At 38.5% G+C, this 16,309-nt stretch overlaps 1 protein-coding gene across 5 annotated transcripts in view; it reads right to left on the bottom strand.

Annotated features, from left to right (window-relative positions):
* Positions 1-16,309, bottom strand: part of MIA3 (MIA SH3 domain ER export factor 3) — a 54,978-nt gene that overhangs the window by 11,875 nt on the left and 26,794 nt on the right. For 2 of the 5 annotated variants that reach the window (XM_060644404.3, XM_060644406.3), the window contains exons 7-15: positions 7,552-7,683; positions 4,678-4,699; positions 3,862-3,950; positions 3,530-3,607; positions 3,336-3,446; positions 2,038-2,109; positions 1,754-1,858; positions 953-1,075; positions 745-856 (exon numbers count right to left, since the gene is read on the bottom strand). In XM_060644404.3, the coding sequence (XP_060500387.3) occupies positions 745-856; positions 953-1,075; positions 1,754-1,858; positions 2,038-2,109; positions 3,336-3,446; positions 3,530-3,607; positions 3,862-3,950; positions 4,678-4,699; positions 7,552-7,683 (844 nt within the window). Of the gene's footprint in view, positions 1-744; positions 857-952; positions 1,076-1,753; positions 1,859-2,037; positions 2,110-3,335; positions 3,447-3,529; positions 3,608-3,861; positions 3,951-4,677; positions 4,700-7,551; positions 7,684-8,634; positions 8,926-16,309 lie in introns of those variants that run through there. The other 3 variants (XM_060644409.3, XM_060644410.3, XM_060644407.3) reach the window with 3 other exon arrangements.

The following is a 16,309-nucleotide window of genomic DNA, read 5'->3' as shown; positions in this document are numbered from 1 at the left end:
AAGTATCTAGAAACATGTCCCTCATCAGTAAACACTGCTACCCTTTAGCTCCACTCTCTGGGTCTCAAGTAGTCTATGGCTCCCACCACCTCAGTGCTCCTAAAATTGGTTGTAGGCCATGGGGCGCCTGGGTGGCTCAGTCGGTTAAGCGTCCGACTTCAGCTCAGGTCACGATCTCGCGGTATGTGAGTTCGAGCCCCGCGTCCGGCTCTGTGCTGACTGCTCAGAGCCTGGAGCCTGTTTCAGATTCTGTGTCTCCCTCTCTCTCTGACCCTCCCCTGTTCATGCTCTGTCTCTCTCTGTCTCAAAAATAAATAAATGTTAAAAAAAAATAAATAAATTTAAAAAAAAAATTGGTTGTAGGCCTTAAAACCGCAAAGCTACACAGATGATGGGCACTAAATTTAAATGTCATCTCCACGGCACTGAGAAATAAATTTCTCCTGCTATTCAGTGCTCTGAGAAATAAATTTCTCCTGCTATTCAGTGCTCAGTACTTGGAGGGGAAGTCACGACTATGCTGCTCTAGATGGAAAAGCAGAGTCTGTGCTCACAGCATACCCACTGCTATACCACGCCCCGCCACCCACCTCTGCCCAATGCACACAAACGTGTGCACAATTCCAGTGACTTGCGTCTACAACTCTAGCACTTACGAGGAAGTTCACTCAGCCAAAAAGAGCAGTGGTGTACTTAAAGACAGGAACACAAAAAGAGGTCCAACCTCCCTGAAACCCATCTTACCTCCCACTTCTCCATTTGCTAATTCATCCATCTCATTTCCTCCTTTATTCTGACCCTCAGATTCAGATTCACAATCTAAGCGATTCAACTGTGTAATGCAATTAGTCAAAGCCTAGAAAAAAAGCAAAGGGGTATTAGAAAGAGCCTCTCAAAAAGATTTCGTGGGAGTTCATGAGAATTAAGCATGTATTCAAGAGAATAAACTTACGTTAATATTATCATCTTTGTGAGTAAGAGCTACTTCCAAATTTTTCTGGGACTTCTCAAATGATTTAATTTGTTCACTGAGCTCAGCATGTGATTTACTCCAATCTTTGATTTCTTGCTGCAACTGAAATGTTAAAACACATGAATTTCCAAAGGCTAGGGCTTTTGCACTGGACACGTCAGGACCATGTGAATGACACAGGGAAGCAGGGGCCCATGCTACTCTTCAGCCTGTCACTATGGACTGAGGCCTTGGTGAAGGGAGAGGGGGCAATGGCTCCTACCCTCAGAACTGCAGTGAGAACATGAGAGTTGTCAAGGAAGTCAATCCAGTTTACTGTACCCTTCAGAAAACTGCAGCCACTTCAAATAATTCACTTCAGTAGGAACCCAGGAGCACATCTCCCTGTCTCCCATGTCCACTGCATGTCATGTAACCTTCCCTTGGTCAGTGAAGCAGTTAATTGCTCAAAGGAGGGTTACGAATACCAAATTCTTTGGTCAAGAAGCAAATCCATCATCCTGAGGCTATTCAAGTTAGTAACTGGTTTGTATTTGACAAGGAAAAGACTAAACACTCTGATAGCTATAAGGAATTGTAGAGAATAGAAAATCCAGAACAGATGGAGGATATATACATGAACTCAATTTTGGGAACACAATTTAAACTTTGCATATCTAAGAATAGAGTTCTGCATACATATTTCATTTCCCTAAAAAAAGATCTGAAAAAAGATACTCAAGAGGTAATGATACTCAGTCCCCTAGTTCACATAATCTAGGATGTTAAACTTTCCTTTACCTGCTCTTTCTTCTTCTTAAGCCTAGCATTTTCTTCTTGAACCCGATGGCATTCAGACTTCACCTTCTCTTCGCTAAGTTTAGCTTCATTAAGAGCAATCTGAACCTAATGCAAAACACTATTAGTGAATTAATTCCAAAGGGGAGGTGGGGTGGGGAGGTGTTACACTTTCTCAATTAGACATCATATAGTTTTCATTTATTGCATATCCTAACAAAAATCAAATGTCTGCTCCTCAACAAAACTAAGGCACGCAATCCTGCAGAAATTACAGACAGCTTTACCTCTGAAAATTCGGAGGCATTCACTGAAATAACATCCTTTAACTTCTCTATAGACTTCTTGTTTTCCAGAATCTGCCATGTGGAAAAAGAACACACACAAAAAAAATGTAGTAGAATTTCAGTAGAAGAGTGGGATATATGCTAAAAAGATGAAACATCATTCCAGGGCCATCCCCTACTTCTCAGGTAAAAGCAGGTGATTCACTTTCAGCCGAGGAGAAAAGTCAAGAAGGTAAAGAGGTAAGGAAAGAAAAAAATAATCGGAGTTCTATCACATGCCATCCACAACCTTCCCGACTGTGAGATAACGTGGTAGATGACCAGACCGAAAAGGGGAAAGAAAAAAAGAAAGAAAAAACAAACTTTCACGTAATCTAGTTCAAATCAATGGTTTTTCCTATTGGTAGGGGAAAAAAAAATCCCCAAGGTCACTTTAAAAATTCTCTTGGGGCACCTGGGTGGCTCAGTAGGTTAAGCATCCGACTTCCACTCAGGTCACGATCTCGCAGTTCGTGAGTTTCAGCCCCACGTCGGGCTCTGTGCTGACAGCTCAGGCTGGATTCTGTGTCTCACTCTCTGCCCCTCCCCTGCTTGTGCGCTCTCTCTCAAAAATAAACTTTAAAAAAAAAATTAAAAATCCTCCTGCCTGAACTGAAAAATGGTTGGCCTTGAGGCAGAACACAAAAATAAATCTCACTTATAGAATTCCAAATAATTTGTGAAGATACTGCCTCCTCAAGGAGGTGGTGCCTACTCTTCAGGCTCTCGGCTGGGGGCCGCGTGCAGTCCCTTCCTTCCAAAGAGAACAGCACACCAAGAGTGGGAACCGGTGAATAGAGCGGAGAAAGCTGGCAAATACCGGATCAACCCGGTGCACAAGCTCGACTGGGTGTACCGTGTATGGGAACCCCCTAGACCAGCACTGCAACCTTTCTGAAATTCTAAAAACTGTTCTAAAAGGCTTGTTTTAAAAAGGATCATGCAAAACAAAAAAAAAGTACTAGAACTGTTCGACTGGGCTACGGTTTCTTAGTTGTTCCATATGTTTCAGAGGGCAGAGCCAAGCAATACGAAAATTATCCAGGGCTAAGAACACAAATACTTCTTAGAGCCATAAAAATAACAACTTGTGGTACTAGCATTTAAGATTCTATGAAGACGGATGGGTGCGGGTTCAACTTCCCTGACTCCCACTCTTCCTTTAGTTAAAGCATGGGAAAATGCAGAGTTGAATTCACCCGCCCCTACATGGCAGTTAGAAAGCAAAATCACAGTAATGCTTTGCAGCAAAACTTTACCAAGTCCTGATTCTTTGCATTCTGTTCTCTCTCGGATTCTAACATAACACGCAGATTTTTTGCTGTATCATCCAGAAGTTCATTCGTTTCTTCAAGTTTCTTGATTTTATCCTATTAACAGACATTAATAGTAATTACTCACTATTTTTCTTTTGTTTTCAGGATGTAATCTCAAAAAGAGAAGGGATTTTTACCTTAAATTTAACTGCTTCATCAGACAGAATCATATTCTGTTTCTTGGTTTCCTGAACATGTTTCTTTGATTCCTTGATCTATAGAAAATAAAGCACTCAGAATTAAGAAATGTAAATCACAGTGCTATCCAAACATACCTCTGAGTAGGTAACCCCTTAGAGAAGAAAACAATACTTTACACATAGGATGACTACTTCCAATTTGGATGGTTTGCAGGAAATAATGAAATTTTAAAATAACCATAGTAACTGAACTATGATACAGGAAGAAATAGTCCAAGCTGGAATCATGAGGGAATATACTGAAATAAATACTGAAAGAATAATTATACCTTCTGTTCATAATTTGACAATTTTTGTACAAGTTCTGCATTTTCTTTCGTGATATTCTTCAACTTCTCAGAAATCTGCTGTTCAGTGACTAGAAGGGAGGGGAAATCCATAAGATTACTATGATCACTAAATAAAACTGAATTACCCAATGTAACAGCAGTATGCTACCTAGCACTATGAAGGAAAAGGACTCCCGAACATAACTATTATGCCCTTAAAAAAGCAATCTGTAGCTGACAGCAATAAGGGTATAAAAACACTACTAAAATTTAAGAAAAATATGATAAGGACCTTTATTTCAATGAGAAACTCCAATTTAAATTTATTTCAAAGATAGGAAGTAGAATAAAATACTTTAGCTTGATATCCTTCCCTTTATGAAGTACCTTTCTTCTTAGTAAATGTGATCATTTTGGATACATGTCATTTGCAAAAAGAAAGAGACAATAAACATAAGCACGTAGATTTACATCTCTAGTCCTCAAATTACCTTCCTAAGTAAATGTATAGTGTTGGTTACACCGTGAGCACAGGAATACTGTTCACATTGACACGTCTGCCCCAAATCTAACTAGTCATCTTCTTCCTACTCCCACAATTTGTCCCATCTCATCTCCTGTTTCATTTGGTGGCATCACCAACTATTGTGTCATCCAAGCTAGCAACCTGGATTAGTAAAATGTTCAGGAGTGAATAAATCAATCAGACATCAGATGTCATTGTTATCTACTTCTAGCTTACATACAGAATCAACTCAGATCAAACACCAATACTGGGGGAAGAGTACAAGTAACAAAATAAGCCTAAATATTTACCTTGATATACTCTATTCTTTACCTAGAAGAAAAAAAAATTAGATGTCAAAACGTTAATAGAAATATTATAGTATTATATAATATTACAGAAATAATATATACAAGTCAAATCATAACTAAATGAAAATTTAATAACAGGTTCAAAATAATAATCTGTAAGATTAAAAGTAACAAAAGGTTAAAAAGCATTTCAAATCTAATTGGTAGTGATACCTCATAGTTTCTGATAAATAAAAGCACTAAAGTGAATACCTCATTTTGCAACTAAAGGTATTTTTATCTATTAAAAGAGCACCAATCTTATTAAATAAGCACTTAACATTAATAGTGGAAATGGGTCTTTTCATATTAAATACACTAATGCTTCTTTTACCTGAAATCACTCATTTGACAACCCCAAACAGCCAGAATGAGGTCTAGAAACAATGATCATTCAAAGAGACTCTCAGGAAACAAGATTAAAGGCATAATCTTTGTACTAAGATAACATCTCTTTCTCTCACCAGAAAACATCTTAAATCCTATTAAAAGTTGGCAACTGGATGGGGCACCTGGGTGGCTCAGTCAGTTGAGTGTCCAACTTTGGCTCAGGTCATGATCTCACAGTTCATGACTTTGGGCCCCACATTTGGCTCTGTGCTGTCAGCACAGAGCCCACTTCAGATCCTCTGTCCTCCTCTCTCTCGCTGCCCCTCCCCAACTTGCATGCTCTCTCTCAAAAATCAATAAACGTTACAAAAAAAAAAAAAAAAAGGTTGGCAATTGGCTGAGTTTAGAAATCTAATAAACTAGATCATCTCATTTTCCCAAATCTTTAAACACAGTGGTCCTCAACCTAAAAGGGAAAGAAGACTGCTAGAGGAAAATTCACGAACAAAAGAAATGACAACTAACCTCTACCTCATCTCTAAAGACAGCATTGAAGTACAGGGTTATAAAATCTAAGCGATACTCAATTTGTTTTAAATTGTATCACCGAATGTCTTTGTGACCCAGAATTTATGTCCACATTCAAAAGTTACAAAATGGTAATGAGATACCCAAGTCAGTCCATAAATCATCCATGATATCTAAGTATCTAACACCACTTCTAACAATGTCATTATAGGAAAATGCAGTCCGAGTTCCAACATGGAAAGAAATCGCTGTTTCTCTAATGTCACAGCCTTGCTAATGAGAGACTAAGCTTCTTTTGCACCAGATTTCTTTTTCACCCAGATCAGCAGGCAGGAGGAGGCAGGGAAGAAGCAAGAACCAAGCAAATTAAGAGCAGGGCCCACGGTTCCAAAGTCAAACATAAAGGCTGAGAAGCAGCAGTTAGGACATAAAGCCCGCCTCACCCTGTGAAAATGTAAACAGGTTTTAGGATTTTTTAGATGGGAGAAACAAGAGTGGGAAACAAAAAAAATTTTCACCTTTTCCCCCTTCCACTCATCCTTTCTATGCTCCCTTTCTCCTCTCATCTGAGGAAAAGTCCTGTGAGGTTAAAAGACTCTTCACAGGAATCCAGGCAAAAGACCTTTCTTTTTAAGTGACTTTACCACCACTTGTGCAACGAGAGAACAATGAATAAGTATTTCTCTGGATACTAACATAATCTGTATTTCTAAATAAAAAGATATTCTATGGGCACAATTAACACATGACCAAATCAGAAAATCTGTGAAACAGATACAATTGGAAAAAGACTGAAAAATTACCTAGTGTCCTAGATACAAATATTTGTTTTACTGTTTTCTTGTTTTGTAGCATTTTTTGTTTGTACCTGTATTTATATAATATACATTTATCTATACTTTAAGGTCTTGATTTCTGCTTTTTTCCACTTAATATTAAACTGGGAGCATTTTCTAGGCTCCAGTGTCTTTGAAATACATACAGTTAGAGTTACCTAGTATCCCATTATACGGATATACAAGAATTGAACAATTCCCCTACTATGAATCGTTTAGTTTGTACCAAGTTTTCACTCTAATAAATAGTGTTCCATTGAACACCCTTACACAACATTTTTAATGCATGACTAGTTATTTCCTTAGAATACATTATAAGACATGACAATATATTATAATAAAAGGATATAAAAATGTTAAGGATTCTGATATATAGTATTTAAGTGCTTTTCAAGATAGCTGTAAAAGTTCCCAATTCATTAGAAATGTACAGGGGCACCTGGGTGGCTTAGTTGGTTAAGTGTCCAACTTCAGCTCAGGTCATGATCTTGCAGTTAGTGGGGTTAAGCTGTGCATCCGGCTCTGTGCTGACAGCTCAGAGCCTGGAGCCTGCTTCCAATTCTGTGTCTCCCTCTCTCTCTCCGCCCCTCCCCCCACTCACACTCTGTCTCTCTCTTTCAAAAATAAACATTTAAAAAAAAAGTAAAGGGGCGCCTGGGTGGCGCAGTCGGTTAAGCGTCCGACTTCAGCCAGGTCACGATCTCGCGGTCCGTGAGTTCGAGCCCCGCGTCAGGCTCTGGGCTGATGGCTCGGAGCCTGGAGCCTGTTTCTGATTCTGTGTCTCCCTCTCTCTCTGACCCTCCCCCGTTCATGCTCTGTCTCTCTCTGTCCCAAAAAAAAAAAAAAAAAAAAAAAAAAAATTGGAAAAAAAAAAAAAAAAAAAGTAAAAAAAAAAAAAGGTATATAAGTGCTCAAGTAGGTATACATACACTTAACCGTTAGATTTTTACCTAAGATTCATAAATTGAAGTTTTCCCATTAAGTCTTTGCTAACAAAGATTACACTGAATTATTTCACAAGATTAATTTAGATTATAAGCATCTGTGTTCATGTTAGTAACTGAAGAAAAAAACAAAAGGGCCAGTGATTATAAAATATCCTTTGTCTTGATGAGTCAAGGCGTAAGTTTAATTTACTCACAACAAGGACAGTTCTCCAGAAGAAAATGGCAAATGACACAATTCCCAAGAAGGCTGTGATAAGTACAGGCTTCCATGGCAATCCATAAAAATCAGGCCCAGGCTGAACATCATCAGGCAATGTAGCAACCAACTGAAACAGAAATATTAGAAATAGCAAACCATGAGGAAATTTACAATAGAGCAGTCACAAAGAGTCATCCATAGAAATTCTAAATGAACCTCCATGAGAAAACTTCTCCATCAAAAATCTTCAGTCGCTTCCACTGCTTCAAGAAAGCTGGGATACTGGCAGCCCATTTCTTGTTTGGCATGAAGTGTTTCTGAATATCACGAATCTAAATGTCTTTAAGCTGAACATGTATTTCCACTTTACAATAGGTCTCACCACATCATGTTGTCTAAGACCTGTCTAGAATCTCTGGATCATACTTTCCTCTTAGCTAATTTTTATGAGTTAAAAAGCCACATGAAACAAAAAATTGAACACCCTAGAGAAATAATCACCTTTTGTGGCTGCAAATAAAACCAAAATGATAATGAATAACACAAATGATATGTTTTTCCTCTAAGATTTTAAATCTTAATTCTCTTCTATTCTTATATAAAAACAAATGCTGAGTAAGCTCAGACAGCTCCTGATAACTGGTCTAGACTGCTCTGATTAACCATCTTCTACATAACCCAAAGCCTTTCATTTAAATGTTTCCTGGAATACAATTGTTAAACACCTGCCGGCTTCTACACTTTGACTGCCCTCTACGAACACACAAGCAGCTATCATACCGGCCCCATTCCCCAACAGTGCCGGGATCGCTGGAAAAGGACCGGAAGAAATCGTGACCGCATATGAGAAAGTAACACAATGCCTGGTACAATTTAAGCAATCAATAACAAATGAGCAAGTGACGAAACCTCAAACACACTCCCCCTTTCCTCTCTAAACAGCACTACAACGCCTCGCCTGCCTCGGGCCTGACCCCACTCCATTTCTCCCTCCCCCGGTCAGCGCGCCCACTCCGCTCAGAACTCGTCTACCCGCCTGCCAGAGCTGGGGTCCCTCCCTGGGAGCGGGGACCGTCACCTCCAGTAGCTTGGCTATGAGGGCTGCGTAGAGCACCGACAGGGGTCCCAGAAGTTCCGGGTCCCCCGGGGAAGCGGTGACAGAAGGCACAGTGGCAGGAACTGAATCCATTGTGTGGGGATGGCCGAGCAGAGGCGACGTTTCCCCGTGAACAGCACTGGGACCCCCTCCCCTCTTTCACCGCTTCCTCCTTCGGAAAGGAGCCGGCTGAGGAGGCGGACACTGGGAGTGAACTTCGCCTTCCCCCCGCCGCTGGCACTTTCCCCCAACGCCTCCTGGAAAACACGTCATCAGACACTGCCCGTGAGAGGCCGTATAGGCGCCTACGGAGGCCGGCCCGCAGTGGGCGGGGCCACAGCGGCACAAACCAATGGCGGAGCGAGGCAGCGAAGAGCGAACAGACCTGCGCGGAAGAAGAGGGAGGCGTGGCCGATGGACGCTCACCTGCCACAGGAACTGGGGGAGACCGCCTGATTTAAAGGGCCCCGGGGGCTATGAGGAGGAGCAGGGGCTGGGGACAGACCCGCCACTCACGCCCCTCAGCCACTCACGCCCCTCAGTGCCGGTCTTGTGTCACTGCGTGCCGGGACCGCAACCGCACGCATCTGTCCTACAGCCCACGCGGGAGAGCAGCCTCTCCCACCCCCTAGTAAGGACCGGGGCTGCGCCTCGGTCCCCTGGGCGAGGCTTCCTTCCCCGGCATCTCCAGTGCCCCGCTCAACTTGTCCCCTTCCTACGCCACGAGCTGGCCGGCCCACACTCTTGCTGATGCCCCGTAATAACGCTGCTTCTAAGGAGCCACGTCATTACGCAGCATGCGAAAGGGTTCAGTTCTGGGTTCCGTACTTTACAGTGATGTGCCTTGTGGGAAAGGGTAAGGATTATGTATAAACTCCTTCTAAAAGTCGTAGAAAGTGGGGACATTTACCCTGGAGGGAAAATGATGTTTGCAAATCTTTAAAGGTACATCTTCAAGTTTAATATAACGTCAATTCGGAAGAATAATCAGGAAAATTCTGAAAACGAAGAGCAATGGAGGGGAGGTGGAAAGGGAGGGGAAGGCAGGCTCTGCAATTAAAATAGTAAGTAAGGTACTGACCCAAGAATCCAGATTATGGAACAAAATAGAAAATCCAAAAATAGACCCAACTGCATTAAAAATTTGGTATATAATACGTCAGTTGGGGGGGGGGGAAGCCTTTTTAATAAGCGGTATTAGCATAACTAAATAAACCATACGGAAAATGATAAAATTGGTTTTCATAATAAGTTACAAATGATCAGACACCTGATTGTAAAAAAAGTGAAAACAAGTACTAGGAAAAACATGGGTGAATTTCTCAATGTATTATGAACAAAACCTTTCCAATTAGGTCTCAAAATCCAAAAGATTTGCAAACAACTACTTAAAAATTTAAAAAATTTGTCCAGCCCCTGCATACAAAAAATGCAAAACAAGCAGTTTGACGATGACAACCTGAGAAAAAATATTTGCAACATTAGAGACAAGGGTTAATATTCCTAAAATATAAACCGTACAGATAGAGAAGAAAGCAGCCAACAAACCTACAGAAAAATGGGCTGAAAAACTGAACAAACAGTTCTCAGGAAAAGACCTAGTAATAGCTCACAAGCCTATGGAAACATGCTCATACATAATAAAAGACCTACAAATTAAACCTACACTGAGATACCATTTCTTACTTATCCTGGCAAGATCTAAACATCTGACAACATACTCTGCTGGTGAGAGAATGTAGGAGAATATTCTACACATACATTGCTCATCATTACACAAGATGATACAACCTCTGTGAAAGGGAATTTAGCAACATCTCCCCAAATTACTCATGTATTTACCTTTTGATGTAACAATCTCACTTCCAAAGATCTCAAAGATACTGTGTGTACAACAAATGGTGAAAAGGTAATATGCACAAAATTATGTTATCCCATCATTATTTACAATAACAAAAGACTAGAAACAACCAAAATGTCCATCAATAGAAGAGTTGCTGAATACACTAAAGGAAACTGTGAAACTGGAAAAAAAAATTAATAGATTTTATATACTGCCAGAGTATGATTTCCAGAATTTTTTTTTTAAAGAAGGGGTGGAGAAAAATACATAGAATACTACTTTTATATTAGAAAGTAACAAGGGACAAATATATATATATATATATATATATATATATATATATATATATATATATGTTTTGTTTTGTTTTTTTTACGGCTCTGAGATAAAATTCACATGCAATAAGCTACACAAAGTGCAGTCTGGTATTCATATGTCACCATATGAATACACCTGTGAAACCCCGATCACATTCAAACTGCATGTACCCTTCACCTCCACAAGTCCTCTCCTCCCCTTGGTAATCCTACCTTCTGCCACTTGCTGACTGGGCCCAACCCCACCCCAAGCAGAATTTGTATAATAGTTCACATTCAGTTTTATATATGGAATACATAATACACCATGTATTCTAATTCTCTGGCTTATCTCAGCCTAACTGGAGATTCACCCATGTAGCTCCCATACATCAAAAGGTTCTCATTGCTTTTTATTGCTCAATAGCATTCCATTGTATGCATATATCACAGTTTGCTTATTTATTCAGCTGTTGATCTGCGTTTGAGGGTCCCCCCCACCGCCGCGAAGTTTTGGCTTTTACAAGTAGAGGGGCTATGTATATTGATATACAAGTCCTTCTATGGATGTAGAATTTATCAGGGGTACATGCTTAGCAGAGGGATGACTGGATCATTTGACATCTACTTTTTTAAGCCGACAAATGGTTTTCCAAGGTGATGTGCCTTTTACACACTGCCCATCAGCAGTGTGTATTTCCAGCTCCTCCACACCTTCTCCCATACTTAGTATTTTAATTTTAATCACTTTTTAATTTTAGTCAATCTAATAAGCATATAGTGATAATTCATGGTGGTTTAAATTTGCATTTCCCCGAGAAGTAATGATGTGCATTTTTAAAATGTGCTTATTTCCTATGCACGTATCTTCTTTGGTGAAGTGTTACTTTACTGAGTTCTTATTAAGTGAGCTTTGATAGTTCTTTATACATTCCAGATAGAAGTCCTTGTTCAAGTACATGCTTTGCAATGATTCTCTCCTAGTCTGTGGCTTGTCTTTTCATTCACTTAATAGTGTATTTTGGAAAGCGTAAGTTTTTATTTTGATGAAATCCAAATTATCAAATGTTTCTTTTATGAATGAATCCTGCTTTTTGTGTCAAACCTAAGAAACCTTTGGCTTAATTTTTTTTCTAGACGTTGTATAGCTTTAGGCTTTACATTCACTTCTATGAAGCGTTTTGAGTTAACTTAGGTTTGACTGAGGTATGGTTCGGTTTTTTGCACAGGGATATTTACAATGGTTCTAGTACTGTTTGTTGAACAGACTTCTCTTTCTCCACTCTGTCTCTCCTCCTTTGTCTGAAGCCCACTGCCAGGTGGTAGGGATCTACTTCTGGATTGTCTATTCTCTGTTCCAATAATCTTTTTGTCTCTCTTTACACTGATACCATGCTCTCCTAATTACCACAGCTTTATTCTAAGTCTTGAAATCGGGTCATGTTTATGCTGTTCTAGGCCCCTTGAATTTTCCATATGAATTGTATAATCAGCTTGTTGTTTTCTAAAAAAAAAAAAAAAAATCCTGGTGAGACTTTGATCAGGATTACGTTGACTCTGGGGATCACACAGGGGAGCTTAATATTTGATATACCGTTTGTCGCAGTGACAATATGATAGCATAACAATATTTAGTCTTCTCTTGAACAATGTATATCTGTCCGTGCATTTAGGTCTTCAATTTATATCAGCAATATTTTATAGTTTTCAACTATAGGTCTCACAGTTTTACCAGATTTATCCTTAAGCAATCATAGTTTTTGATGCTATTTTGCACTGAAAGGTTTTTTTCAATTTCAATTTCCAATTGTCTGCTACAATTTTACTCCTTCCTTCCCAACCTGTATGCTTTACTTCTTTTTCTTGCTTTAGTACACTGGTCATTGCCTCACTGTGCCCCACTATAATGCTAAACAGGTGTGGTGAGAGTGAACATCCTTGTTTTGTTTCTGATCATAAGGGGAAGCATTTAATTATTCACCATTAAGTATGACGTTAGTTGTGAGTTTTTCATAGAGGCTATTTTAAGCCCCTGTCTATTCCTAGTTTGCTGATTACTTCTTTTTTTTAATATCTGTAATCAACACTGGATTTGTTTAAATGCTTTTTCTGTGCCTGTAGAGCAGAACATTTGGAAGTTATTTTTAAAATGCGTTAATATGTGACTTACATTGATTGATTTTCTAATGTTAAATGAACCTTGCATTCTTGGGATAAGCCATACTTGGTCATTATGTATTATCATTTTTATAGATTATTGGGCTTGATTTGCTACAATTTTATTTAGAATTTTTGTGCCTATGCTCATGAGAGATACTGGTCTGTGGTTTTCTTTTTTTGTTATATCTTGGTCTGGTTTGAACTGTGATGTATTTTCTCATCTTCAATTCTCTAGAAGAGTTTATATAGAATTAATACTATTTCTTCCTAATATGTTTAACTGAATTCACCAGTGAAGCCATCTGGACCTGGAGTTTTCTTAGCAGAAAGGTTTTTAACAATAAATGCAATTTCTTTAATAGCCCTAAGGCTTGAGTAGGCTTTTGCAATCTGTGTCTTAGATGGAATTTCTTCACCTCATCTAAACTATCAAATAAACATAAATTATTCATAACATTCCCTTTTACTGTTTTAATTTCTGTAGAATCTGTAGTGATGTCCCTGTGTGATTGCAGATCTTGGTAGTTTGTGTTTCCTCTTTTATTTCCCTGATCACTGGCTAGTGGTTAATCAATTTTATTAATCTCAAAGAACCAGCTTTTGTTTTCATTGGCTTTCCTTTTATTTTCTATTGAGTTATGCTCTTTATTTCTTGTCTTCTGCTTCTTGAGGATCAAAATGCTCTTCTTTTTCTACTCTCTTATAGTACAAACTGAGGTCACTAATCTGAGATCTTTCTTTTTTTCTAATATATGGTGCTATAAATTTCCAAGTAATGCTTTACTGTTATTGCACAAACTTGATATGCTGTTTTCATTTTCATTCTGCTCAAAATACTGATTTCCCTCTTCTTTAACCCAGAAGTTATTCAGAATTATGTCAGTTGGTTTCCAAATATTTGGAAATTTTCGAGAGATTTTTCTGTTACTGCTTTCTAACTCAGTTTTTTTACCATGTCCAGAAAACATACTTTGTATGATATGAATCTTTTTTATTTTTTGAGATTCGGTTTATGACCCAGAATATGATTTATCTTGGTAGATGCTCCATGTGCACTCAAAAAGCATATATATTCTGCTCTTCTGGGATGTTCTATAAATGTCCATCAGGTCAAGTTGGTTAACAATGTTGTTCACATCTTCTAGAACCTTATTCACATTGTCTATTCTATCAACTACTTAGAGAAGGATATTGAAATCTCTAATTATAATTATACACATATATCTATTTTTCCATTCACTTCTATCAACTTTTGCTTCATGTACTTTAGAGCTCTATTATTAGGAGTCATTGTTATGACTAATGACTACTTTATCCTAGAAAGTAACTTTCTTTATCCCTGTTATATACTTTGCTCTAGAATCTACTTTGGTATTAATACAGCCACTCTAGCTTTCACTTGACTACTATTAGCATGAGATATCTTTTTCAATCTTTTTAGTTTTAACCTTTTTATGTCTTTTTAAAGTATGATTCCTGACGGCATCTATTTGCATCCTGCTTCTTTACCCAATCTAACCACGTCTGCCTTTGAATTGGGGTATTTAGACAAATTATATCTAATGTGATTACTTATATGATTAAGTTTAAGCCTAGGCATCTTTTTTTCTATTTATTCCATCTGTTCTTTGTTCCCTTTTTGCTCTTATTCTGGTTTCTTTCAGATCATTGAGTCTTCTTAATGATTCTAATTTCTCTCTTCTCTTGTTATTTTAGTGGTTTAGTGGTTGCTTTAGGGTTTATAGTGTATAACTTATCACAGTCCACCTTCAAGTGATACTGTACTACTTCATGTGTATAGTAACCACTTTATAAGAGTTATTACCACTTCTCCATCTCCCGACCTTCATGTTATTGTTGTCCTGTATTTTATTTTGCGTATTTTTGAAACCCTATGCTACAAGAAGTTACATTTAAATAGTAACATGATGGTTTTGTATATGTACTTATATGGCTACCACTTCTGGCACCCTTCACTCCTTTGTGTAGCTCCACTATTTCCACCTATTGCCATTTTCCTTATGCCTAAAGGTCTTCCTTGAACATTTCTCAAGGCACAAGTGTGCCAGTGAATTCATTCAGGTCTTGTACATTGGAAAAAAAAAAAAATCTTCATTTAATCTTTGCTTTACAGAATTATCTTCCTTGGTATGATATTATAAGTCAACAATATTGTTCTTCAAGTATATTAAGAGATTTTATTCTACTGTATTCTGCCATGCGTTCTGATAAGAAATCTTGATGTCAACCTTATCTTAATCCTTCTCTATGTAAAGTGTCTTTTTTTTCTCTGCTTTTAAGATTGCTATTTATCAGGTATTTTTGAGCAATTTGATTATGATATACCTCAGTGCAGCTTTCTTCATGCTTCTTATGTTTGGGTTTCATTGAACTTCTTGAATATGTGGATCTATAGCTTTCATGAATTTTAGAAATTTGCAACCATTATGTCTTTAAATCTGTTTCTGAACACCTCTTCAATCCTGTCCTCCAGTGATTCCAGTTCCATTTACTAGGCTGCTTGAAAGTGTCCCACAGCTCACAGGTAATCTGATGAGTTTTCTTGAGTCTTTTTTCCCTATGTATTTCATATAGAATAGCTTCTAATGCTAGGTCTTCAAGTTCACTAATCTTATCACCTACAATGTCTGATCCAGCACAACTTCCACCCAGTATATTTATCATCACTGTCACTGTAGTTTTCAAATCCAGAAGTTTGATTTGGGTCTTTTTAAAAAAAACATCTTTTATGTCTCTACTTAACTTTTTTAACATCCAAAATATAGTAATAAAACCTATTTTAATATCCTTGCTTAATTCTAACATCTCTGGTAGTTCTTGGTTGGATAGGCTGATATTTCTCCTCATCATGGTTTCTATTCTCTTGCCTCTTTGCATGACTAGTAATCCCTGATTGGATGCCACACATTATGAACAAATGTGATGGCTACTTTTATGTGTCAACTTGAGTGGTTATGGGGCACCCAAATTAAACCTTAATTTTTGTGCTTTTGAGGATGTTTCCAGATGAGATTAGCAGTTGAATCGATTCACTCAGTAAAGTAGACTGCCCTTCCCAATATGGGTAGGCATCATCCAATCCACTGAGGGCCTGAAAAGAGCAAAATGCAAAAGGAATTCACCCCTTTCTCTGGGATTGCTTGAGCTAGGACATCATTCTTCTTCTACCCTTGCTACTCCTGGTTCTCAGGCCTTCAGACCTGACTAGCATCTACACCATCAGCTCCCTTTGGGACTCAACCTGAATTACACCACTGGCTTTCCTGGGTCTCCAGTTTGTAGACAGCAGACTGTGGGACTCCTCAGCCTCCATTTGTGCGTTTGTCAATTCCTTATA

Source organism: Panthera onca, chromosome F1, assembly GCF_046562875.1.
Source record: "Panthera onca isolate mPanOnc1 chromosome F1, mPanOnc1 haplotype 2, whole genome shotgun sequence".
Taxonomy (NCBI): domain Eukaryota; kingdom Metazoa; phylum Chordata; class Mammalia; order Carnivora; family Felidae; genus Panthera; species Panthera onca.
This window is presented reverse-complemented; position numbering and strand designations above follow the sequence as displayed.